Source organism: Trachymyrmex cornetzi, unplaced genomic scaffold (assembly GCF_001594075.2).
Source record: "Trachymyrmex cornetzi isolate Tcor2-1 unplaced genomic scaffold, Tcor1.1 scaffold358, whole genome shotgun sequence".
NCBI classification, from domain to species: domain Eukaryota; kingdom Metazoa; phylum Arthropoda; class Insecta; order Hymenoptera; family Formicidae; genus Trachymyrmex; species Trachymyrmex cornetzi.
The window spans coordinates 601,304-626,339 of NW_017298300.1; the positions used below are offsets into that span (position 1 = coordinate 601,304).

Sequence of the window (25,036 nt, forward strand, 5' to 3'; positions counted from 1 at the left end):
CAGTTAATATGAATGTAATTAAATAAATGGAGGGCACCTATTTATAGATTATGAAACATTAATTATTAATTATTAATGGCTATTGTCTGTTTACTCTTATGATGATTATTGAGAAATTTATAGCTTCAGTTGTTCAATGAAAAAAAAAATATATATATATATGGCCGGTATTCATAGTCGATTTTTATATTTGAGACTATTTTAAGATGTCATAAGTCGATCAGGACTGCATTAGCATCACTGAAGACGGTCTTAAAATAAGAACAAACTATGTATACCGCCCTACATCCACTTTTTCGTAAAATGTTAATGCTGTCCAGTTTTTGTATGATCGAGTCTTCAATGAAGAAATGCCGATCTATGTACATATCTCTCGTATAAAATATGGTAATAATGTATGTGTTACGAAGCCCCGTTGAATAGATTTATATTTTGTACACTAATTTTGTTTGAATACATAGCCTTATTTTGTATTTATGCCTTTAGTACGCGCGTTAGTTACACAACGAAACTTTACTATGTATTTATTACTTATATATGATGTCACCGTTATAAATAGAGAATCTTGTTACTTTGCTGCGCCGAAAGAGTGCAGCGGTATAGTATACTTTTTGTTCATTGTAACATTTATAGCTACATTAAAGTTATTTCAAATGAAACAAAAATCTTATTTTTCATATATGTATAATATGCATACAGAGTTTTACTTAAAAAAATCTTAGGATTGTTTGCAAAGTGATCGAAATGGTATGCGGTTAGGCGGTAGAAATAACTATTACGGATTGATATAAAATGCAATCGATTATATTATAGTTTCTAATGTTATTTGTACAATGTTTAATATAACGTGTTTAAATATCAACTATCCTTCAACACCTCCTTCAAAATGGATCCTGTATTTCTGGCTGGAATAAAGTCTGGGAATGTTGGAAGAGCAACGTTGGACAATAGTAATGTAGATTGCGCCGATGATGATGATGATGATGACTGTTGTTTATTATATCCTGGTCGCGATGAAGGCTGCGATTATAGCACATAATGAGAGTTTTTAATAGAGAATAATTGCATTATGCAGAGTTATTGATATTACTTACTGAATTCACAATAGGCAAAGCTGGTAACTGAGGCTTTGGCTTAGATTCACTTTCTAGAAACCTCACGAAGGCCGTTGATAAGGATGCTTCTTGATCCTATAAGATATGCAATGTTAGATCTCGGTGATATGATTGTAAGCCGAATTATCGAATTTCGAATACAAGCAGAATTATGATATCGAGCGGCTAATAAAATTAATTTAATTGATAAACAAGTCTATGTACTTTTAAAGATGCGCCGCTATTTTTGTTGGCTTGACGGCTACTGTGTGCTATCACGTTATTCAAGCCAGTCTTATCTTTCTCCGGCTCGGTGAAGTCCAAGACGTTGGCAAAGACTCTGAGAATTGAAGACTTGTCCGACGTGGTCGAAGCCAAATAGCCCAAAAGAAGATTTTTTATGAGGACTCTGCAAGTATTTCAAAAGATACTATCGCATTCATTTCATTAAAGGTGGAATATATTTGGAATATACTCACTTGTCAACTTTTCCCTCATCATGTTCCGTTGCCTCTTTCACCTTTTGATCAGCAGAATTTAAAGATGCTGTCAATCGTATCACTGGAAATGAATATTACACATATTATCTATCATTATTAATATAATTAATAAAGAAAATAAATGTGTAATCGAGCTCTTAAAAAAAAAACTGCAAATTTCTATTAAAAAAGAAAGTAAGAAGGTAGAGAAGATTCAGTATAAATGCATTCATCCGCAGAAAACTGTCAAATCTTTGTGGAACGTGGTTGATGCTTATTTGTAATAGTACCAATTGCGGAATATTTCTGACTTTTTTTTTATGTACACCATGCGCGGTATCCATCGTTGTAAAGTTGGCAAATTGGTAGCTCGGAAAGACACGAGCGTAAGTATAACACAAGTACTGGTTGCTTCGATATCACACCAGTACCTGATGCAATACTCTCGCCTGCGCCTTTAGTTGCTCATGCTGCATTCTTCGTTTATCATGCCGTTCTACGAAACTAAGGTTGCGCGCATGCCACTAGAATTAAAGAAGCGTTTTAGTAAAACGATCCGTACTCCAGAATCACGTACCAGAGCACGTTCGAACGGAATTTCCGAGAGATAGAAGTAGAGAAAGAGAATAAGAGAGCGACTTACATACATAACGCTGTATCTTTTGCCACTCCTCAAAATTTACGGATTGTTAAAAAAAAAAAAAAAAAAACAATTGTGACATGCTATGAATTTTTTAAGACCAAAAAAGTGACTGATTTTTTTGACTATCAAAATAATCTTTGACCGAACTAAGTTCATAATTTTGACGAATCTTGGTAACGAGTGGGAAACCCCACGAGGTAATATGAGCTTTTCGTATTTATACGCTCACAGTTACCGCATGAGATTACCCACGGCTATCGCTACCAAATCATGATCACGTGTTCGTTATTTATTTACATTCAACATTTTAATTTCATTTCTATTTAATATTCTACATTTATATTTAATATTCATTACTTGTATACACATTACAGTATACACCATTATGGAGTACCTCATTTTATTTATCACACTGTGATGTAATCTTGCGTAAAATTAAACAAAGCATAATACGCATTCTTCTACAATAAGCCATTACTTAAGTTTTAATAAGAAATTGACCAATCACAGTCGAATGTGAGAAGAATATATGTCGACTATGATTACTTAATTTCTTATAGCTTTAAGTAACGGCTTATTGTATAAAGCTCTAAAATAAGATTTTATTATTGAATTATATCTCACCTAAGCTTTTCGGTTTCTTCAACTATTTATATAGAAATTAATTATTACAATTCTGACATAATTTATTTTTTTAAGAAATATTAATACTGAGCGAGGAATTTATAGACAAAAGCAGTGGCAATTATTTCGAGACAATCGTATCGTTACAATACCTGTAATTGTGATAATTATATCGTTATAATTAATACCTATTGTTATAATTAATACATAATTAAGACCACCTCGCGCAATCTGACGTCTTGATTCGATGTTTAAAGTTTAAATATATATCGTTAATACATTTGGCTTACGCATATGTAGAGATTTGAAAAATTACAAAATATTTTGTGTCTTTTATACTATACATTACTATTTTGCATGCGTTCGACATAACAAATTATATTATTACGTAGAATAATTGCATAGTCTCAGATATTATAAAATGAAAACAAGACAATATCCTTACTACATGTACATACATAATAAAAAGAGTACAAATTTGTTCTACTACACAGAAATAGATTGCTAATAGGGGGATCTCTATAATATACATACAGCCATTCAATCATACTGTTAATTAGTCATCGTACTAGTAATTAGTTGCGATATAATAATAACGAAATAATGATTCAATCGAGCAAAAATAGGCGATGAGGATACTAGCTGAGCTTATCGTCATATATAGAAGAAAGTGCAACATTAATGTCCTTTTCTTTAAGTTTCCGAACGTTAGAGTCATCAATAGGGGTGGGAGAAACAAGAATTCGTATGTGGTAAAGTGCAGAAACGTAGTACCAGCACCAACGGTAATTGCATGAACCAATACGTGATTTGTGAGTATGCAAAGGCGATGATCCAGTTCGTAGCCAGATACCAGCAAGAATCCTGGGCTACTGTCATAAATCCCAGAATTACCAGCTGATATTTGACTACATTACCGGATTGTGTATGTGTTTGCTTTCGCAGATTAGTCACAGAACGCGAACATACTGATAATTCTACACTGTAGTTGGTTTGTATTCTCGACAATGCACGCTTTATCGTATCTTCTCTTCAACCGTGTCCTCTTCTCAACCGTGTACATTACATAATATATGAATGATGTCCCTTCTGCTGTTACCTAAATCGTTTCTAAATCCTAAATGTTCTCATATGTAATACGTGCTTTATGTTATTTACAAAAGAGCCATATATGAGATTGATGTATTCCATTCAGAGATCCGTAGAGTAAAAATTTAGTAATGCTTTCAACGGTGCACGTCTGAATATTTTGCCGATTTATCATCGCGGCAGCTGCTGAGTAACTTCAATATTGCTATCATTGGAGAGAGGAAGAACATGAAAAATTTTTACATGTCTATAATTTTGATAGATCTATTTATCACATGTGCTACAATCCATGAGACTTATAGCACAATTTGGTAAAAAAATTTGACTGTAGTTACAAATATTTTTGACATTGTCAAATCAAGTTATTGCACTCTCCGCCAACAGCACGAAACTGTAATGATGTAGGATTATCGATGGTGTCGAATTGTTCTGATTTTATTCTTTTTTCTTCCTTTTTTGCTTTCATAGTATATTACTTTCATATACAAATTCATTTGTATAAAATTTATACTTGACGCACTATTAAATTAGTGCCGAAGCGCGCAGCTCGGTTTTTGTCAGAATGGGTTAAAACAAAAGCAGAAATATGTGTAAAAAAAAATACGTGACCAGCCTTCTATATCGTGATGAAAGGGAAACTTATTTTCAACTTGCTTCTCATGATGCATAAAATGATTTAATCGAAAAACACTAATCATGCCATAAACAAAGAGCAAGATGCAGACAACGCCAGATATACGTAATCTTTGATAATAATTACCTTCCTCGTTGAGTCGCTCGATTTGTTCGTCCTTTTTCTCGAGTTGTTCGCTTAGTCTAGAGGCAGCTTTCAAGCATTCTCTAGCTTCACGTAACTGTTGCTGTAAGCACACCGTACAAGTAATAGGTATATAGTTTTATAAGAAAATAAATCGAGTCAGATTTATACGCGAATGCATGGGAAAGATATAAAGGCAAACCTGCAGATTTGAAGCGTCATCTACTAATTTATCTTGTTTCTCGTATGACTCAGCGAGTCGAGATCGAAGTCTTTCTGTAGCCGCCATGACGTCGCGTTCTTTATCTGTAAGCATGGCATCGTCAATATATCATAGTATTTGAGATCTATATATATATATGTTATAGATATACATATACAATTACTATAAAGTTTATAATACGAAGACAAACTATATGAAGGCATAACTGATGTGATATATTGTAACAATATTAGATATATAAAACATCATTATTGTTTACCTTGTTGAAATTGTTCCAAAACTATTTGTAAATTAGTCAAAGAGGCAGACTGCAACTGAATGTTGTCCTCTGCTGCGGATAATTTCGCCTGTATTTGATCCCTTTGTTGAGTAATCAAAGCTATTTGTTGCTGCAACGTTTCTACTTGCTGATTAGCCCTAATATTTGCCGATGTGAAGGCGGTTGAACTACTTTTTACTTTTTCTTCAGCTTGCAATAATCTTGCTTCTAACTCCTGACGATTATTTTCTGCGATTAAGGCTTCCTCCGTATAACTTGATTCCATTTCGACCAAGTGTGTTCTCAATCTCTCTAATTCTTTACCGGAATTAGCTTCCTTGTTTTGAATTTCGATAAGCTGGTTTTGCAAAATTCTAGTGTTAGACTGTTCTTGCATCAGAGCAGCTTCTAGGGCGTCGCATTTTTTATTCAGAGCCATGATTTCGATACCTTGGCTGGAATCAACTCCATCGTGACCTCCTTGCTGAGTCTCTACATTCGCCTTATTACGCATCTCGTTCGCTGTTTGCTTAAAATATAATTCTTGGATGCGAGCTGCTTGTTCATTTAGGCGATGAATTAACTTTTGAATCTCGTTTTGATATTGTAAGCTTTCGTTGTGTTTAATAGAAACGAGTTGTTCAATCTCACTCTTCTGGTTTCTGATTACAGCAAGATCGTCCGAAGACTGCGCGATAATATTCTTCGCGTGAGTTATCTCAGTTCGTAAAATATTTATTTCCTGGTCTTTTTCTCTAATAATATGAGAAAGATCTTCAATAGTTTGTTTAGCCATTTCTGCTGATTCTTTATTATTCTCAAAAGCGGTTTGTAACTTGCTGCGCAAATTGTTAATTTCATCCATCAAGTTTTCGTTATGCGCTTTTATGATGTCTTTTTCTCGTCTTTCTTCATCGACAATTGATTTAAACGTTTGTTGTTCGTTAGATGTTATGTTTATATCTCTTGTCATTAAACCTTGCTTTTCTATGTTCACGTCTACAACTGCATTTTCTACTCCGATTAAGTTATCTTCAGTTGAAAGCTTTTCCTGTTTATTAGTTTTGTCTATGTTTGTCGAAGATATCTCCGCAGCATTTTTTTTCAATTCTTCTGTCAACGATTCTTTGAGACTTGATTCATTTCCGGGTTTTATTTCTTGACTTTGAATATACTTTTTATGTAATTGAAATTGCTCGCTTTGCAACTTAAATGCATAATATTCATTTTCCAGTTTTGTATACTGTTGCTGTGCCTTGTATAATTTTTCCTTCAATACAGGTAATTCTTCCTTGTAAATCAATATTTCTTGTTTCAAATCTTCATGTTCTTGCTGAAGCAACGACATTTCCGTGTTTAATAACTCTATCTTATCCAAGGATTCATCGTGCGTAGCAGTTAATTGTTCTGACAAAGATGTATTTTCTTTAATTAATCTGTCATTATCCTGATAGAATTTTACTATTTCAGATTGTCTCATGTCAACTTGAATCTGCATCGCAGCCAATTGTTCTTCTTTATGTAAAATGTCATTTTCCAAATCTAATTTTTCGCAATCGGCTTTATTGAGTCGTTTTTGCAAGTCTTCCAACAAATAACCAGTTTCTTCTTGTAGGTCACGTTCGTACAAAGCTTTGTCATGTAATTGCATATCCAAGTGTTTATTCTTCCGTAATAAATCTTTATTTTCTTCTGTCAATTTATGTACAGTGTCTTGCAAAGATGCAAGATTAGTTTCTAATGACTTCGTTTCGGATAGCTTTAATTCTCCTTTCACATTTTCATGATCGAGTTTCAATTGCTCGATCAATGTTATATCTGCGTTTGAGTTTTTACTCCCTTCTAAAGCAATTGGAAGTTCTTTATTTTCCTCTATAAGTGTATATAGTTTGCGATTTATATTTCCTTGTAAATCATTGTTGTTCGTTAAAGGCACTTCGTTACTTTGTACAGCAAGCATCAAAGTTGAATTTCTTTCTTGTATCGTTTTGTTTTCAGTCAAGAGGCGTTTTATTTCTTCCCGTAAAGATTCAATATCCATTTCTAGAGAAGCTACTCGTTCTTCGCTTGTCTCAGGAATAGATGGCAAATTCAAATCTAAACCCTGACACGATTTCATTCTCATATTTTTCTCCAACAATAACGAATCTATGTGAGATTGCAGTTCTTCGTATTCCATTTGCAAGCCATCTTTCATCTCTTCGGTTTCCTTCAAATCTCTAGTAACTTCAGTTATCTTCCTTTCCAAAACATCTAGCTTCCATTTAGCATCAACATATTGTTTCGCAATACCTTCGAAGATTGATTCTCCCGGTTCAGTACTTATGGTACAATTCTTTAAAATAATTTTAACTTTTTCAGTAATATCGTCTAGTCTGCTTGTTTCTGATACTATGTCAGCTTCTTGTGAAGAAACTGTTATTTGAACATGTTTGTCTGATTTATCTATATTATCCGTCTGAATAAACTGATGAATTGTTTCTGTACAGGTATTTTCATCGCGTTTCAATAAGTCATTTCGTAATTCAATTATTTTTTTCTTGGCCTCATTGTAATGTACGGAAAGTTGTTCGTAATCATTTTGTAGACAGCGATGCTTCTTATTACTTTCCTCTTTGACCGATAATAAATTTTCTGCGCAAAAATTAGAATTTATTATTATAGTTTTTAGCAACGAAAAGATTATTAAGAGAAAAAACAGATACATCAACAAAATTGTATATGTCGATGCATTATACCTATATAAGACTATTATTTACTTACCAATCGACTGCGTATATTCCCCGTCCAATTTTTCCATAACATTTAGAAGATCTTTATTTTCATTTTGGAGTTCATTTATTCTCTCTTGTAACATCTCTTCTTTATTGATCAAAAGTTCCTCGGTCGTATCATGCGATTTGCCCTCTTGCGAATTTGCATGTTTGAGAGCTAAAGAATTATATTCAAAGACATCGACTTTTTCGAGATCTTGGTTGGATTTTTCATGATCCTTAATTTTTTCAATCGTCTCTTTTTGCGCTTCGTTTTCAATTTGTAAAGCTTTTAACGCTCCGCTGATTAAGTCAAATTTCTCACGTGAATTTAATTTTGATATTACCGAACGAAAATCATTGATAAGACTGGCTTCATCCAACTGGATATGTTTAGCGTTTCGTTCTGCTTCCCGGGTCTAAGAAAAAGCATAATGTCGATACTAAATATTGTGAAAAATGGTCTGTTTTCTGTTCCTGCACTAGACTATTCTAGAACTCTCTTTCTCGCTTTAAACAAATATCAAACGTATATCTTTCTCACTTTAAGTTCCAAAAGCGTATACTAGTTCAGCCACAGAAAACAGACCTAAAGTGAAAGTAATCTAGTTTAATTATCCATGTGATTTATTAAAACTATTTTTTCTACAAATTAATAAAGAGACCATATGTTACTTAAAATAGTAAAAAGTATAATTCTAATAAAAAATTTTCACAAAAATTATATGAATACCTACAAAAAATAAATTTTTTTTACTCATAGCGGTATGATAAATTATTAATTTCTAAAAAATTTGTTTCCACTAGATTAACTACTCCGTATCGAATCAATATCTAATTCCCGGGAAAGCGTATTTTTTTCTTTCTTTATACAACTTAACGTTTTAACATTTATTTTTTCTTACACACATGCGTGCGAGAGAGTTCGTCTTCTTTTCAATTCTACTGCGACTTTTTGAATTCAACCTTATTTAAAATTTAGAATCTTAACAGGAAGATGATGTAAAAGATGCATAATTGATATATCGCTCCATACCTTTTCTTCCATTTGTATTATGCGATTCAGCATGTCTTGTTTAGCCCGTACAACCTCAGCCTTCTGATGTCCGTCGGATATATCATCCTTGAAGGACGCGTTCACCTGTACATTAGTTATTTCCACCAACTTAACATCGTATTACATGGCACTTTGCTGTTAACAATTATTACCTTCTGAACGTGCTTTAGCTCGCATTCTAATTCGCGTACTTTCACGGTGGCTTGTGCCAACTGCTCCTGTAGCTGGCGTACATGATTCTGATTCCTTGCGTTGCGATTGTCGATTGCGCACGATGGTTCCCAGAAAATCCCTTCGGCCTCATCGGTGTGATTCGCGTCCCTCTACAATAATAAAAGATCGGATTATGGAGATACGCGTCGAGTCGTCTGTTTTAATGCTCTGTAATTTCTGTCGTCGAGAAATTGAGTTTTGTTTTTCCTATTTTGAAAGTCAATTTGTATCTAATCTACCATATCTAAGTTGAATCTATCAGCAGGATAGATCAGCTACGATGTATACATTCAGCCAGATGTGAATTATATCTTCGTGGAAGAGGAGGGATAGGGGCCACGGTAATAGAAGGAAGTTGAGACAATTAGATTCTTGTGACAGAAGTTCCTCGTGCGTCTTTAAAACGGGTGATTCTTTGAAAACGGAACGCATTCAGATTAGCGTGTCTCATTCCGGCGTAGATGCGTAACCGATACGGAAATCTTTTCGAGGTGAACGATACAACGTTGTCGAAATGCTAATGACATGATGTACAGGCGTTATACATACGGCCCTGTGACCCAGGAATAGCATTGTGCTTGGACGATTTTACACATATGATAAAACATTCTCATCTGACGCATCTTCAACTCGGATCGAGGAAGAAAAGAAAACGTAGATACAATGAGCGACGGCTGAGGAAGAAAACGGCGGATGAGAGATGAAGAGCAGACGATACGCAGACTTTACTGCGTCCGATATCATGTGATTAACGATATCGGACACGAGGAATGTATTGTATCTCACTTTTTCTATAATCTAGGTATATTCCAATTCCTCAGCGACCCGTTTTCTCAGTTTTCTCCGAGCTGAACGTGCTTGGAAAAAGAAACTACGCTATTGAAAGTACATCAATTATATTATCGGAGATAACTATTTAACTCCTTCGCGTTATATGGGAGTTATTTTTTTCCTCCGGTATATCTTTCACACAAATCAATTCATGCGTCGGAGATACACGGTTTGCGTTTCGTGGTCCAAAGCGGCGGGCTGAAGTGGGACGATCCTAATGAATATGAAAGGAGGTTTCGTTGGGTCAGGTCAAGGAATAATGCGTCGTTTGACTTGCATACAGTGCTCACGACAAGAGTCTCCACCTTTCCTCCGCGTAACAGCCTTTTTTCTTTTTATTCGTTTTACACATTTCGGTATGTTAAGAGCGACGGGAAGCGACGTCTAACGTCACGCTCAACGGCGACATTTATGTAAAATCCACGATCGCAAAAGTGGAATACAATTATACGCCGGTTTATTCTCATCGGCTCGCATCGATGCGATCAACACCGCAAAAACCGTCCCGGACGACCGATAATTACGACTTTAGCTTGCTTCAGCTCATTCGAGCTACTACATGAAACCGACGTAAAAATGTTCATACGTTTTGTGTGCAAATGAAAAGCAGAGCCATAAAGCTGAATAATTCAATGGATAGAATTTGTTATTTCAGGTGACGTGTAGCGATCATCGCGTCACGGAACAAGAAGGCAAAGAGAAGGAGAAAGGGAACAGCCGAATACAACATACGCTCAGCGATTTCGCAAAATGTATTTTTTTTTTCTTCTTTTTTTTCCCTAGTTGCTTTTCGAATAATTCTGCATTTTTAACGTTGCACATACCCTAGGATATCTACACGGTAAACACCGTCGCAATGCCGTTCCGCGCGCACGATTAACGCGTCGCGTCGCGTCGCCGCGCGCATCGCGCAGATAACGCAATCCTGATACTAAGCGTGGGAAAGGAAGTTAATATCAATCGCAATGTAAACGCGCGTGAGTTATCGTAATCTCGTGAATGAAAAACCAACGAGGCCTGCACTGGCGCATTCGACCGTCGTGCGTCGCGGTTTTAGCTGCAGCAAAAAATACAAGGGGAAAAAAAATATAGGAGAAGGAAACAAAAGAAATGTCACATAACGAGTCGACTAGGAGGAACGAATTTCTAATAGAACTCGCACTCGAACGCCGATTCGGCATGCAGATGTTACTCTAATACATGTCCCATATACGGGCCGGTAATGAAATCGCTATTACGGTGCTATGTAACACGTGCTCTCTTCTCTCAACTGGGACGCGAGCGGCTGCGTTCGCTCGAATCGCTCGAATCGCTCGAATCATCCGTTTCGAGGTCTTTCTGCGCGACAAATTGGCCGGAGAAGAGACATACCTACACGTGCGCCTCCTACTTAGGAGTAGATCTTTCAAATCGTGTCACACAAATGAAGAATGAGCGAATATCGCTCGATCTTATCGTCTAATACGATCAAAATTAAATGTATACGTATAATCAGAGTTTAACGAGCGACGGCTTGTTAACGCATCGCGCTTACGAATGAAGACATTTTTCCTCCTCGAAGTCGTTTCACCTTCGTGGAAGTAGCAAGGACGCGAGATCGTCATTTATAAGTGAGAAGCATCTCACTTGGCGCATTTTTCATTTCTTTTTTGCTGATAATAAGGAATAGAATATATCGCTTACAAATGTTTCTGTGCTTCTCTTTCTCTCGCGCGCGCGCGAGCGTGCGCGACGTTATGAAATACGCACGCTCCGCTTGCGCACGGCGCGGTTTCAGGTTAACGCGGCCTGCTCTAATAGCGTGGCAGGCATATTGTACCTGCGTCAGTAAGAACATAATAATGTCCATGATGCCAGTGACGTAACCGAGTGGCCGCGACGCGACGCAACGTCGCGCTCGCGCGCGCGCCAGCTCGCACACGCGATGTCGAGCACTAGCGCGATGTTCACGACGCATAGTTCAGAGTTCAACAAATAATCCCGAGAAATAACAGCGATTTTCTGTTCTTTCATCGAGCGTCACTATATGCTATGCCTGGCATTGTCGAGATGAATTTGGAGCGATCTCGAGTCGCACGCGGTAAATGAAACGCCCGTTCTCCAATTACGCGGTTACGGTTACGTCGCGTCTAATTAGTGACATCTCGAGATATTTCGAATTGGATAGAAAGAAAACTGGGGGAACTCGTGAACAGCGGCGGATTCGTGACAGCTCGATGCCGGACGGAAAAGGAAAGCGGGGTTTCGTTCGACGCGGAACGAGAACCGTAGGTTATTATTTCCGGTTTCAACTCGCATGACCCTTGCATTGTCAAATATCCTGTGTCAAGTAATGCTCCGATCATGGATATTCCATCGACCGACACGGTCTTCACGGATAATTTACCAGCGCAGCGCAACGATAGAATTTGCTCGTCGATCGGAAGATGAGTGGGAAATATCAATCGGTGTGGCGAACGCCTCTCTCGCGAACGCGGTCCTCGAAATGCGGATTGCGGGCTGCGGCGATCGATTAATTAGCGAAGCGGAGATATAGTGGACGCTAATGAAAACGCACGCGCGCGTCCGCCGAGATCAGAGGATGCACGCGAAGAAGAGGAGCATTATCAACAAGCGTAGCGAATAACACACCGTCTGTGGTGTTAGATACTGAGAAATTAAGGCTCAGCGCGTTCTTCGAGGCGAGAAATCGTCATCGGAGACGACGGGGAGTCAGCGAATATACCGACTCCCATACAACGTGTACGGCGAACAAATTATGGCTGTAACCATAATCGTGTCGTTGCACGAAGATTCGCACCTTTTCACACCTTCTATAATACGCGGCGCCTCTATATGCATCGCGGACCAGACGTTCTTGATCTTTGGTCAATGCGAGAGAAAAGAGATCTCTCCCTACGAACGTTAGCTGCATAGATGATCAATGCCAGCGTCTTTACATTCTTTAATTCATCAATATTAACCTTTAGTAGACGCGATTGGGTTTTGCGTATTTCTTTTCTTCGAAATACTAGCGGTATCTGGCTTCAAAAGTAATAATCTCTATCTTTTTCACCATTTTACTGATCATATTGTAAAACGAAATAGTTATTTTGTCAATTTGTCATGATATATTAAAAAGGACCTAAATAGAGGATCGAAACGTTTATATTGTATCTCTATATTTTATTAATATACTTTTTACACACGATTATCTAGTATCGGCTTGCAGCTTTTGTTGAATTTATGGTTTTTTTCTATCTCTTTCTTTTCTTTAAATACACAACTTTATAATACATTTACTAATCGCTTTATAATTAGCTGTGTAATTAAGACGTTATTGTAAACCAAGTCTCTTTTTGGCGATGTAAGCTTAATAAACTATTCTTCTTCTAATACATAACTTTATAAATACTTTCTAAAGATGTTAGAGTATATATAAGAATCGTTTAATAATTTTTGTATATTTATAAAAATGAAAATTAATTCGGAATACGAATGATTGGTGTGTAGTAAAGAACGGAAAATCATTACGTGTATTGAAAAAGAATCTTAATAGCTCACCAAATATCGAGTAAAATAATTTCAATGAAATGTTTGGTTTTAACTGAGAATAATTTTATTTTTTTAAATCTTTAACAAGTATTACGATAATAATATGATCAACCGTTTACTAGTAATTATAGATGTAATTATAGATTAATAATAGATATTTAGAAAAATAAAATTATTTTTGGTTATATTGAATATTTCACTGAAATTATCTCATTCAACATTTGGTAGCTATCGTTAGACTCTTTTTACAGTATAAAGAAAGTGTTAATTAGTGATTTTCAAAATCTCAAGAGTTAAGAAAAATTCTTTTTCTTATAACGTCGAAATTTTTTCGTGCAACGTCGAATGTTGTGCGTTTAATCCATCTTGTCCGTTTAGCTATGCATATCCGATCATCCTTCGGTTTAACGCTTATGTTTATTAATGCCGACGACAATACTCGAAAGTTTTCGAAACGATGAATGCATAGACGTGGCGTTCTTATATCGCTATTGTGAGCGAAGGCAAATGAATAGCCTATAATACTTTTTATCATGTACACAGTATCCTTTAACCCCTTTTCAAGTCCATATCTACCTACATATCGTGCGTGCGCGCATGTGTCGTCTATATACATGTATATTTCACTTACAAGATTAATAGACCTAATTTTTTAATATACCAAATTCAAAATATGTCTACGTAATCGAACATTTATATTACACCGGACGTACCGTACATTTATATCTTACACCGTATACGTAGCATATCCGTTGAGGGATAGAGATATCCGAATAATTCCTCTTTAACGAATCCCCTAATTATTATCTCAAGTCACGTCCATTTAATCCTATTTTAACAAGTTAAACAGGGGAGATATCGATTATCCGCGAGCGTACGTACTACATGCGGATTGTAAGCCTTCTTGTATTTCAGAACGGTAGCTTCAAGTGGGAAAGAGAACGAACCGAGAGTACGAACCTCAAATATATTTCAATATTTTTTCATATAATTTCCATTTCAAGAGATTGACGCGAGTTATCAAATCTCGAAGCACGCGTATACGTATATATATATATATATATATATACGCGATATGTACGTAAGTTGGGATTTTTTTAGTTTGATTGACATACGATAAGTACGCGTCAATGCGGCTTTTATCATTTTTGCAAGTAATATACTGATTTTTGCAACTAGCACGATACTGTCGAACGTTGTGTCGAGCGCACGGGTAATCGCGCGTCGCGTTGGTTAAGTAATCATAGGTAAGCTTGTCCTTCGTGCATTATCTACCGATAACTCGCGAGCCGTATAGCTTAACGCGAAAAAGGCGCAAATTCGATGTGGCCACGTAATGCCGCGGCTGAATAAAAATAAATAAGGCATCGTCGCTTTTGCTTTTCGGATTCTAACGCTGAAATTGGCCTCTTGCGTTTTGCAAGCATCCGTCGCTCGAATATTCGCCGCTAAATTATACCTCTGCTTTTCGTCGAGCTTTCAACATTATCTGGAATTTTTTATAATACGACAGTATTGTATAATTATCAAAAAGGTTATTTTTTACAATGCAATATCGTTAATTATTAAAAAATAATCTTTTATTTTTAATACGATAATATTATTAAAATAGAGAAAACTGGATTTTTAAAGAGAGAGCGCATTAAATTCTATACGTATCTATATAAACACGATTTTAAAAGTAATATTAAATCGAAGAGGGAATCTAAAAGTTGACTTTGTTATCCAGCTATTGCACATCTATATCGCAGCTGTAAAACGTGTAGCGCAAGTAGAGCAAATTGTATTATCGCAGAGGGAGAAGGGAGGGGGAGAAGGAAGGGATAAGAAACCAACGTTATTACTTTTATATTGGAAACAAATGCCATGCTAAGCGTTTCTAATCTTTGGAATGTTCGAATGTTCGACGAACGTTAGGTTTAAGGAAAGGAGGAAGATGCGAGTTATTTCTAATATGATCGATATAAACCGATCATACGTTAAATTTTCCGCGCGAAAGAGGAAGTAAGTGAATTACGAATTAATTATAAAGCTCGCACGAGGAGGGAACTTTTGGAAAATTTAACGCGAAACTTACGAAATAGCATCGATGGATGTGCGCGCGTGCGCGCGATAAGTTGCCTGGTCATCGCTTTGCGCGCGAAATAATGGCACGACAGAAAAGTGCGAGCCGCTATATTTCTTCGTGTCGAGCGACTGCGAGAGCTGTGTGTCGTCAGGCATCGTGAAAATTTATGGTTCGACGTTTCTCTCTCGCGGTGAAAAAAAAAAAAACGGACGACTTCTCGCGCGTCTTCGAGGCGAAGGTGTAAACTATGTAAAGTAAACGAAAAAGTAAAAAGAAAAAATAACAAGCTCTCTCGAGAACCTTCTCTCTTCTTCGCGAGCGCTAAAAAGCGCTGAACTTACACCGCATCGCATTTTCTGAGCGACAATTTAAGAGAAGAAATTTCGATCGAAAAATAATAATTAAACGTATTTCTGCGACGGAAAAATTGGAAATAATACAGCTTACGTAGAAGCAGGTCGAAAGATCGTTGTCATCGATGTCGCCATCGTCATCATCATGATCGTCGCCGGTCTTGTGCAACCGCATGTGCGGTCCCTCGTTCGGTTCTCCAAAGAATCGGCGGTACACCGCGACGTACTACCGTTCCGGGCGATTGGTAGGATCGACTTCCGCGGCTGGCCGTCTTTCCGGAAGGGAAAGGACCCGGGCTGGTTCCATCACAGGTTGGTGCACGTTCATTTGCGAGGTGCACGACGCGCGCTCGTCGCCGAATGACTGTACATACGTCTCGAGAGTTCCACCTTCCACCAGCTAGTGTAGCGACTCTAGCCAAGTTGGAGGAGGAGAAGGTGGTAGAGGCGGAGGAAAAGGAGGATAGAGGGGAAGGGGATAAGTAGAGGTTACGCGGGGCGTAATATACACGTAAGACCGCGCGAGAAGAGCGCATGGCGTGCGTGTGCGTGTGCGTGTACTTGTGCATACGCGCGCATTTCGTGTCAGAGCGGGATGCCAGGATCTCCTGGCCACAGGATTACAGGAATGTTTCCGAAAACCTGCACAAGTTTCTCTCCTCCACGTAGTATTTCTGGACTCTACACGCCGTAAAATTTATTTAATAACCGTAAGCCACCTCACGACCGCAAACGAGTAGACCTTCGCAAGTATAATCGCGACACACGATATTTTCCGCATCGAAAACGCATTATATTATATCATATGTGCGCCTTTTTTTCTTCCTTATTGCTAGTCAAAGTCGCAAAGAATTGAAGAGGATCTCAGTAGAGAGATTGAAATTAATATTGGAATTTGTAAGTAATCAATTACAAATGTTATTATTTAAATAAATATAATTTAAATAATAATGTAATTGTTTGCATTTCCAAATTTGATTAGTCCTATGTATAACCGTACCTTAAACTCGTATATACTAACCATTGATTTGTAACTGTACGGAAAACGTGATTATTAATCGCGTGGAGATGGAATGATGAAGGATCGCAAGAGCCAATATAACTGCGGACATTTATGAGTGAATAAAATATTGAGAGAAATTTCTTATTGAAAATGAACGAATCAAAAGATTCTGATTACATCCATCAGAATTTTAATTATATCACCTAGAATTATAATAGATTCAATCAGACTTTTTCTAATCAATGTATGTATATATATAATAAACAACGGGATCAAAACGTTGGTTAATCAAATGACGATCAATTTATTGGATATCTGACAGATTTCTTGGTACTAAACAACCCTAAATTTGAAATCATAAAAAGCTATTGTTATATAACAGTCGGGCAAAATTATTTAGAAGTCGTAATGGCTGTTTGCTACCAATACCGTTAGAACACGATTATATACATGAACGCACAACGCGTCGCTGTTATTAACACAGGCGTCGACAGGACATTTTTTATCGGCCCCTATGGTAACGCGTTTGCTGCGGGCACAGCTGAAGGAAATGGGAGAATATTTTAACGAAAGCACGCTACAGTAATAGTAGTAACTGTAGGAGGATCGCCATATAAGAGACGAGTCTCTTCCGCTTAGAGGGAAAACGATTAGAAATACAAATTTAAAACACAGAAAAGGAGCTACCTATAACAGAGATACAATGAAGATACAACGAAGATACAATCATAGAAGGATAACGATAAAAAACATAAATATGTTCATATTTTACGTCTGATGCGTTATTTGTCGTATCGCTGCTGGTGATTTGTTTTTCGAGCTATGTAAAATTATTTTTAACGAAAAAAAAAACACAAAGAGAATAGAAGGAGGACCAAAATCCAAGAAACAACAAGTAGAATGACACCGAAAAAAATATTTGATTAAACTAACAAAAAGGAGAGCATTTTGGATACGGAATTTTATATCTCGGATAACCAAGAATTTTGTTTGTTCTCATCAGAATGTCCATTCTTGTTGAAGCTTTTTATATTGTTTTCGTCGAAACATTTTTCTTAGGATATACTTTATAACGCATAAATTATATATTCACGTTATGCTCATAGCGTTTTACCGACCTTATTCTCAAACGTGCGACCCCAGAGCCTTAATTCTACAGTCTTTTATCCCTCTAATAATTTTATAGCATCGTACTGTTTACGAAACCATGAAATTTCTAATTAATGAGATCGATTGCGGAGCAAGCAAGCGCGTTCCACGAAAAAGAAGATAAAAGAACACAAGCTTATGAAAAAAAAAACGAGCTCGAATATCGATATGTTGAAGAAGATTGAAAACAAGCGAATAACATTAAGTCGCAAAGTAGGATAATTAGCGAAATAGTAAATGTATCGCTAACCTTGGCATATTTTCCAAACCACCTTCCGTATCTGCTTTTAACTTTATTGCACAAATGGCACTTCGTTTCTACGCACCTGACTTCCACCACAAGAGCCCGAGTCGACCTGTATTTATATAGGCACCCGATCAGGAGAGTAGCCATAGTCACTATCGTGCTGAAAACTGAACGCAACCCCCGACCGTATACTTATCGTTACTTCTGAGCGTTATCGAAGCGGCGATGAAACAACTGTGGGGTGGTACACGACTACTAATCGAAATCGATCGATCGAACCGTTATTGTATTATAGGATACGCGCGTTTTTCTCGTTGAGCTCCTCGTCGAATCGATTATGCACAATGCGCGCGCCTACGAAGAAATCCTCGTACTCTGTGGATCCACGAAGAAGTAGATTTGATCTTCCGCACGTTTTACGACTGATAATAACGGTTTATTCAAAAACATATTATTATACATGTTACATTTTCTATTTTTTTTTTTTTTTTAGACTCATGCACAGCTGTTCCGTTATACTCATTGTATAAAAACGCGCGGGAATGTCTCCGACACTCGTTGTCGATCGAATTTCACCTAATCCTTCGGGAAACGAAAAATGAGAAACGCGGAAAAATTGTTTTATTGTTCAAATTATAAATAACGTATTGGGCAACTTTCTGAAAACTGATGCGCTCGTTTCGATAGACTCCAAGGACTTTTAATGCACTCACGTAACGATGCATAGGCAATGAATCATCGCATCCTTCTGCCTTCCATTTTCTGCCTTTACAATATAAAGGAAATGGAAAACCGACATACTCTCGTCTCTCGTGCTTTCGGCGTGTCATCGATTATCAGAAACGAAGGATGACGTGGAGAAAGTTTAATATACAATGTTCTCTCATCGTTATTCCAATTTAGAGCAGTTGACATTTCAAGCTTTTCTGATTTTTCTCGCAATCATCACAGATTTCTTTAAACGTTGCGACAGTTTTGAAATTTAATATTAAATATTATTAAATATTAAACACATCCGATAATTGTTTCAACGATTAAATATAACGAATACATACAGCTGACAAAGAAAAATGGAAGGAAAGGGAAAGATTCAGTAAAAAAACGATTGTTGATTTGCCTGAAAGAAGAAGTAAAAGAAATTCTCTTCCCGGAGAAATTCGTGACACATTCCACGGCAAGTGAGACCGATCCTTTGTTGATCCAAGATACGTAATAAAGTGTAAGAACGTGGAGATGTGTTACCTGCTTATCTTCCGTTCCTAACACACGTTTAACACAATGAAAAGCTGAGACATAAAACAAATCTGAAATATTTCGGCCCGAAAATACAGTAGATACTGCCTAGATCTTTTCTTAAGTATTTTTAATTATATCTTGTCACTTCCATTTTCTTTTCTCTCATTGTATTTTTGCGTACAGACGCACGTTCCTTTTTCCGTCGGGGTCAAAGTTCGCTTTTGCCTCGGTCTGTATGTTGAAACGCTTCTTCTCCGCATGCGATCGTATCATCGTAGTTTTGGAAATTTTATGGAAATGTGCTCCGATGCATATGTATGTATATATATGTATACACATACATATATATAGAATTTTATTACAATGTCCTACGTCGACGTAACAAAAGCCCCTTATCTAGGCGCTGATAAGGAAAAAATAGTCTTTCCGCTATTAACAATTACTATCGGTATCTGCTAAATAATGCCAAACGGCTAGTTGGTCGTTATCGCAAGCGCATTTACTTCGCACGCACACATGTACAAATATGCGACATGCATGCACATATATTATCGTATTTACAACTTAATGGCAGCAGCAAGTAAAGACAATGAATCGCTCTATTATTACAATGATGTAACAACAATGAATTATCGCGGTGATGTGGAAGCCCCGGGAGTCTCAACTGTTAACAAGGAGAGAAGGTGGACGACGCTCTTTGCACGGTTTATAGGTCACGTAATCGCGAATGGTTCTTACATTTGAAAAGGTGATAACTAACACATCGAACGTTCGCGAAAAACCTTACGTTATGTCCGTTCGAAAAAAAACAAAATGTGAAACGAAGAAAAAAGGAGAGCATACTTCTTAGTTATTTTTGTCGATTATATTTGTGTGCAATGTCATATCTTGTAATCAATAATTAATTATTAATTATTACGGACAAATTAATTATGGAAATAATTATGACAGTTTTCATTGCCACTCGAAATACCGCAAAAAGTTACGCCTAATGCAAATAGCATAGCGTTTTTTATTTTTTTTTTCTCAATTATTCTCGCGGCAATTATTGCAGTTATTTAATACAGAATCAACTTACCGATTCCTTGGACTTTGCGTTTATCTCGATGACGGCTCTCTGGAGCTCACAGTTCTGTCGACGCAGGAGAGAAATCTATATACGATATATAATTCTTATGTAAGTAATATATTATATGTACCTCTGTATAATAAAAAAAGAAATTATACGAAGGTAATAATCGAAGGTCATAACTATTACATATTAATATATATGCCAGTTCCTCCTCGTTTCTTTCCTGTGTACGTGCACGTCTCATAGTATCAAAAAAATATAACAAGCATTAATATTTATTACTATATGTATATAGATTTTACTGTCGCTAGATCGTTAAGAGAATTTTTTAAATATTACCATAGGTGATAAGTAAGCAAGTTCATCGATAAGCGAACGAGGACAAATCGCTTAAAGAGGGGGATAAAAAAATAAAGAAATTCGTGGTAAAAAAAATTAAAATTATACCGAGTATTAATATTTATTATTATTTTTACTGTCGACAGATCATAAGAATAAAATTTTTTTAATTTTCACACTATTAGTTGATGATAAGCAAACAAGTCCCTCGATAAGCGAGAGCAAATAAACGGGGATCGGAAATAAAGAAATTTGTAAATTCAGAATTTAACGAGATTTATAACGGTATTATGTCGATTTTTACAGATTGTTGTCAGGCGACAGCCGAAGGTTTTAACGTTCGACTTTGGCACTCGAGTAGAGATTCTTTCTGTGAAAATCGAAAAAAATTTCACCACAAGCTGATCTGGATCAGGTTTATATAGCGATCGCGCCCCGGATCCTCGACTTAAATATTAGGAAGCACAGTCAGAAGGAAGTCCGGTGGTGCCCCGTGGATACAGGACGTACGATACGCGTTTACATTTGCTGCTCTTATCTTACGTTTGCATTACGATAACGGTCCCCCACCTCCCACGATCCTCGATGCGTTATCTCACATGACCCTTGGGTACCGCCAAAACTCCCCTCTTCCTGCGGGGTTCCAACTCCCCATTTGTGCCGCGAGATAGAAAAAGCGTCAAATCGTAGGTAAGTAGGCAGGTATGTGTATAAAGTATCTCACAATCGTACGTCCTTTTTCACAATCCAGGAAATATCTTCGACGAGCTTGAATTCAGGCTTTCCTTTCTCTACTTTCCGAGATACCTAATACATATTTCCCGCCGCCTCGGTCTATCATCTTTGACCGATCTAAAAGATCCCTGATCGTAATATCGTTCTAACGGATAAGGCGGTACGCGATGTTTGCTCTACACTCGTTCGCGATTATTGGGGAACGCGACATCTGTTAAAATAATTTCTAATCATAACGTAGCTCTTTTCTCTTATCTGAAGGCAGACATCTGTGCGTATATCAAGTGTGATCTTTTTTATTTATTTATTTTTTTTTTCAATCAATGTGGAAAATACAATCACGAAGGTTAGAATGATTTGAAAGAAAGTCACGTGCATATCGAATTATAGATCAATCACTCGATGGTCCTTTTTCACGACTACGAATTTATATATGAAATGAGAGATTACAAAAAATATTACTTTTAAAAAGAAACGTGCAAATTCCAAGAAATTAACGATTATAAATATTAATTTATATAATATAAATTTATGTGATACAAATGTATTCACCTCTGCATCTTTCGTGGTAAGCAGATCCTGCAGTTGGATGCATCTTTCGTTTGCCTCCTTCAACTCCTTTGATCGGTCATCTGGAAGTAAATAATCACCATCAGATCAGAATCACTTATTACGTTTGATCGTGACATTTTATAAATCGTATTAATCGCTGTTATACTGAAACTTATATTACTAATTTCCTAATTTTTACACGGGAAAATAACTAGAAAAGAATTATGACAAAAGTTAATTATTACGACGTAAATTATTTCGGCAATTTTTAATTAAGTTCCTAACATCTATTTTCCCACAGAAATCCAAACAGAATATGTCGATAAACAATTACGAATAATTGCAAAATTAAAACAATAATAACCTACACGTAAAACTTATTTATAAAAATAATTCAAAAAAAGAAATAAAACAATCGATCTACAACAATAATAAAAATTAATATTAATTGTTGTCTCTAAAATCTATCCATATTCAATGTAACATTCATTTAAAAAATAAATTCTAGATTAAAGTTTTGACTGATAATCATCAACAATCACAGAAATTGATATAATAATAAAACTACATGTAGAATTAATTTGTAGCAAAAAAAAAAGAAAAAATACAACAAATCTAACAACCAAAAAGATAATTAGTATTAATATCGTTTTTAAATCATATTATACTATTTTAAATCATACTGTAATATTCATTATAAAAACGCGTAATAAATTCTCGATCAAAGTTTTAATTACGTTATATCTATTATAGCAGATTTATATTTTAATAGAAAATTATATGTAAAAAAATATATGACCTTTTATATTATATAATTTATACTGATCAATATACTGTTTTGATTACAGTCGTTAAAAAAGATTACAAGAGCAAAACCACGTGATTAACGAACTCAAGTGGTAACAATTTCTCAGTCGATAAGAAATAGAATCGTCATTTGACAGTCGTAACCTAACCCTTTATTGGAAAAACTACGCGTTACGAAAAGATCAAGATCTGGAGTCGTGTTAGGATTTCGAGACATTAATACGTACCTATTTCGTCAACGATACCATCGGATAAAACCTCCCTCGTGAGATTCGTGATGTGTCCTTTTAAACTGGAGATACTGGATAAACTGTCACCGAACCACGCCATTTTTCGCGTTAACGGTGAACGTCGCTTGTGTTATTCGATAAGTACACTGGCATTTATCACTGTGAACGATCGTCGTGCGTATGACACATCGCAATGATGGAAAACTCGAATTCGTTATGTCTATGCGAATTACAAAACATGCTAACACGTATACACTTGACAGCAGACAGGTTGAAACTCTTTCTTCTCGATGAGTTTTGGAACACACTCGAGCCTTAGAATACATACTTCTAATGGCTTCTGCACACTGGACGCGGAAACGCTCGCCGTGAGAAAAAACGTGACATAGTAGCTAATAAGCTCATAGCTTCTAACATGTTCATTGGTTATCGTGTCGTATTCTACCGCGCGGCAAACGTTTCCGCGTTCAATCACAGTTCAGTGTGCAGGAGCCATAAGGCTCCTCCAGCCAATTGTTCATGGAGCTGTACAGTGAGCGATTGTACCAACTGTCGAGATTGCCGTAACGTAACAGATGTTCAATCAAATTTTAGTCATATATTTGATTTAATTAAAAAAATTTTTTTAATTAATAAGTATTAAGTAATTAATAATGTATACAGCATGCGAGATAAAATTTCAACAATTAAAACAATAAAAATTAGTGATTTTGGAAACTGCAAAAACTTTTAGAGATCATAAAAAAATCGTCAAAATTATTAAAACGAGTGATGTGTACAAATAAAATAACAGAAGAGAATTGAAATACTTATCTTCCAAAAAATCTTAACATTTATAATTGTTGGTGCGTTCCAAAACTTGTCGAAAAAAAGTGTTTTAAATCTTATTGAGTGTGTATGTTCCTACGAAATATTACAGCAACGTTGCAGCAATATTACTTTGAAAGATTACAATATTGTAACAATATTGTCCGCTAAAATAAAATATTGATGCATATTCTGCGATATTCCTGCAATATTTAAAGAAATATCGTAGATATATTACGGCAACATTACGTATATTTAATATTATAAATTTTGATGACGATTTTTTTAATAAATTCGAAGAATTCGAACTTTTGATGGTAAAAAAACTTTTAGTTAAAATTGTACCTACATTGTATATAAAGAATATTTTTTTAAAAATAAAATGTTGTATAAAGATATATAAGATTATCGATAATATATGCGCAAAGTTTTTTATATTTTCCTATTTTATTTTATATTTTTATTTTACTAAAGATTTTAATAAAGCTCTAAATATATAAAAGCGCGCTGTTTATCTGCTTGCTCTTATATTTCATTTATTTCAATATTGCATTTATTATAACTCGATTATGATTGCGAGATTATTATACCTTGGAACTGTATCATTCGTGAGAAACTAATTTTACACGTAATTTATAACGTACGAATGACTGTAATTTCGGAAATATTATCATAAATTATCGATTTTTGCCACGAGTGCGACGTCCGGATGTGTTGCTAATTTATTTTTACTGAAAATATACTTGCCCCGCATGGAAACCATGTTATTTCTGTCGTTACATTTCCCTCATTACATACGAAAATTGGAGAATCGCTTAATGAAACGTATGCAAATCGCGTTTAGGAAGCACGGAAAGAACTTGACGAAGCACGGTTTTGTTT

General features: G+C 36.0%; 1 protein-coding gene across 2 annotated transcripts; it reads right to left on the reverse strand.

The window, feature by feature from the left end:
* Positions 1 to 65: 65 nt before the first annotated feature.
* Positions 66 to 23,652, reverse strand: LOC108763399 (thyroid receptor-interacting protein 11). Of its 2 annotated transcripts, XM_018510974.1 has the most exons (13): positions 23,345 to 23,652; positions 22,311 to 22,390; positions 20,691 to 20,765; positions 9,131 to 9,301; positions 8,958 to 9,062; positions 7,932 to 8,340; positions 5,169 to 7,802; positions 4,889 to 4,992; positions 4,690 to 4,789; positions 1,574 to 1,655; positions 1,320 to 1,503; positions 1,095 to 1,190; positions 66 to 1,020 (listed from the first exon to the last, which is right to left on the reverse strand). In XM_018510974.1, the coding sequence occupies exons 1-13, from the start codon at positions 23,445 to 23,447 to the stop codon at positions 859 to 861; spliced, it is 4,305 nt and encodes a 1,434-aa protein (XP_018366476.1). In that variant the 5' UTR covers positions 23,448 to 23,652; the 3' UTR covers positions 66 to 858. The 2 variants fall into 2 exon arrangements, with proteins under 2 accessions (XP_018366476.1, XP_018366477.1); XM_018510975.1 differs by lacking the exons at positions 20,691 to 20,765; positions 22,311 to 22,390; positions 23,345 to 23,652 and adding an exon at positions 16,072 to 16,362.
* Positions 23,653 to 25,036: the final 1,384 nt, after the last annotated feature.

Bases quoted from the DNA above. Each gene is read 5' to 3' on its own strand.
- LOC108763399 (XM_018510974.1), bottom strand. From the start codon at position 23,447: ATGGCGTGGTTCGGTGACAGTTTATCCAGTATCTCCAGTTTAAAAGGA. The intron at 20,766-22,310 runs GTGAATACATTT...TATCGTATATAG, and splicing joins TTACCACGAAAGATGCAGAG to ATTTCTCTCCTGCGTCGACA. The intron at 4,993-5,168 runs GTAAACAATAAT...CCATGCTTACAG, and splicing joins TTTGGAACAATTTCAACAAG to ATAAAGAACGCGACGTCATG.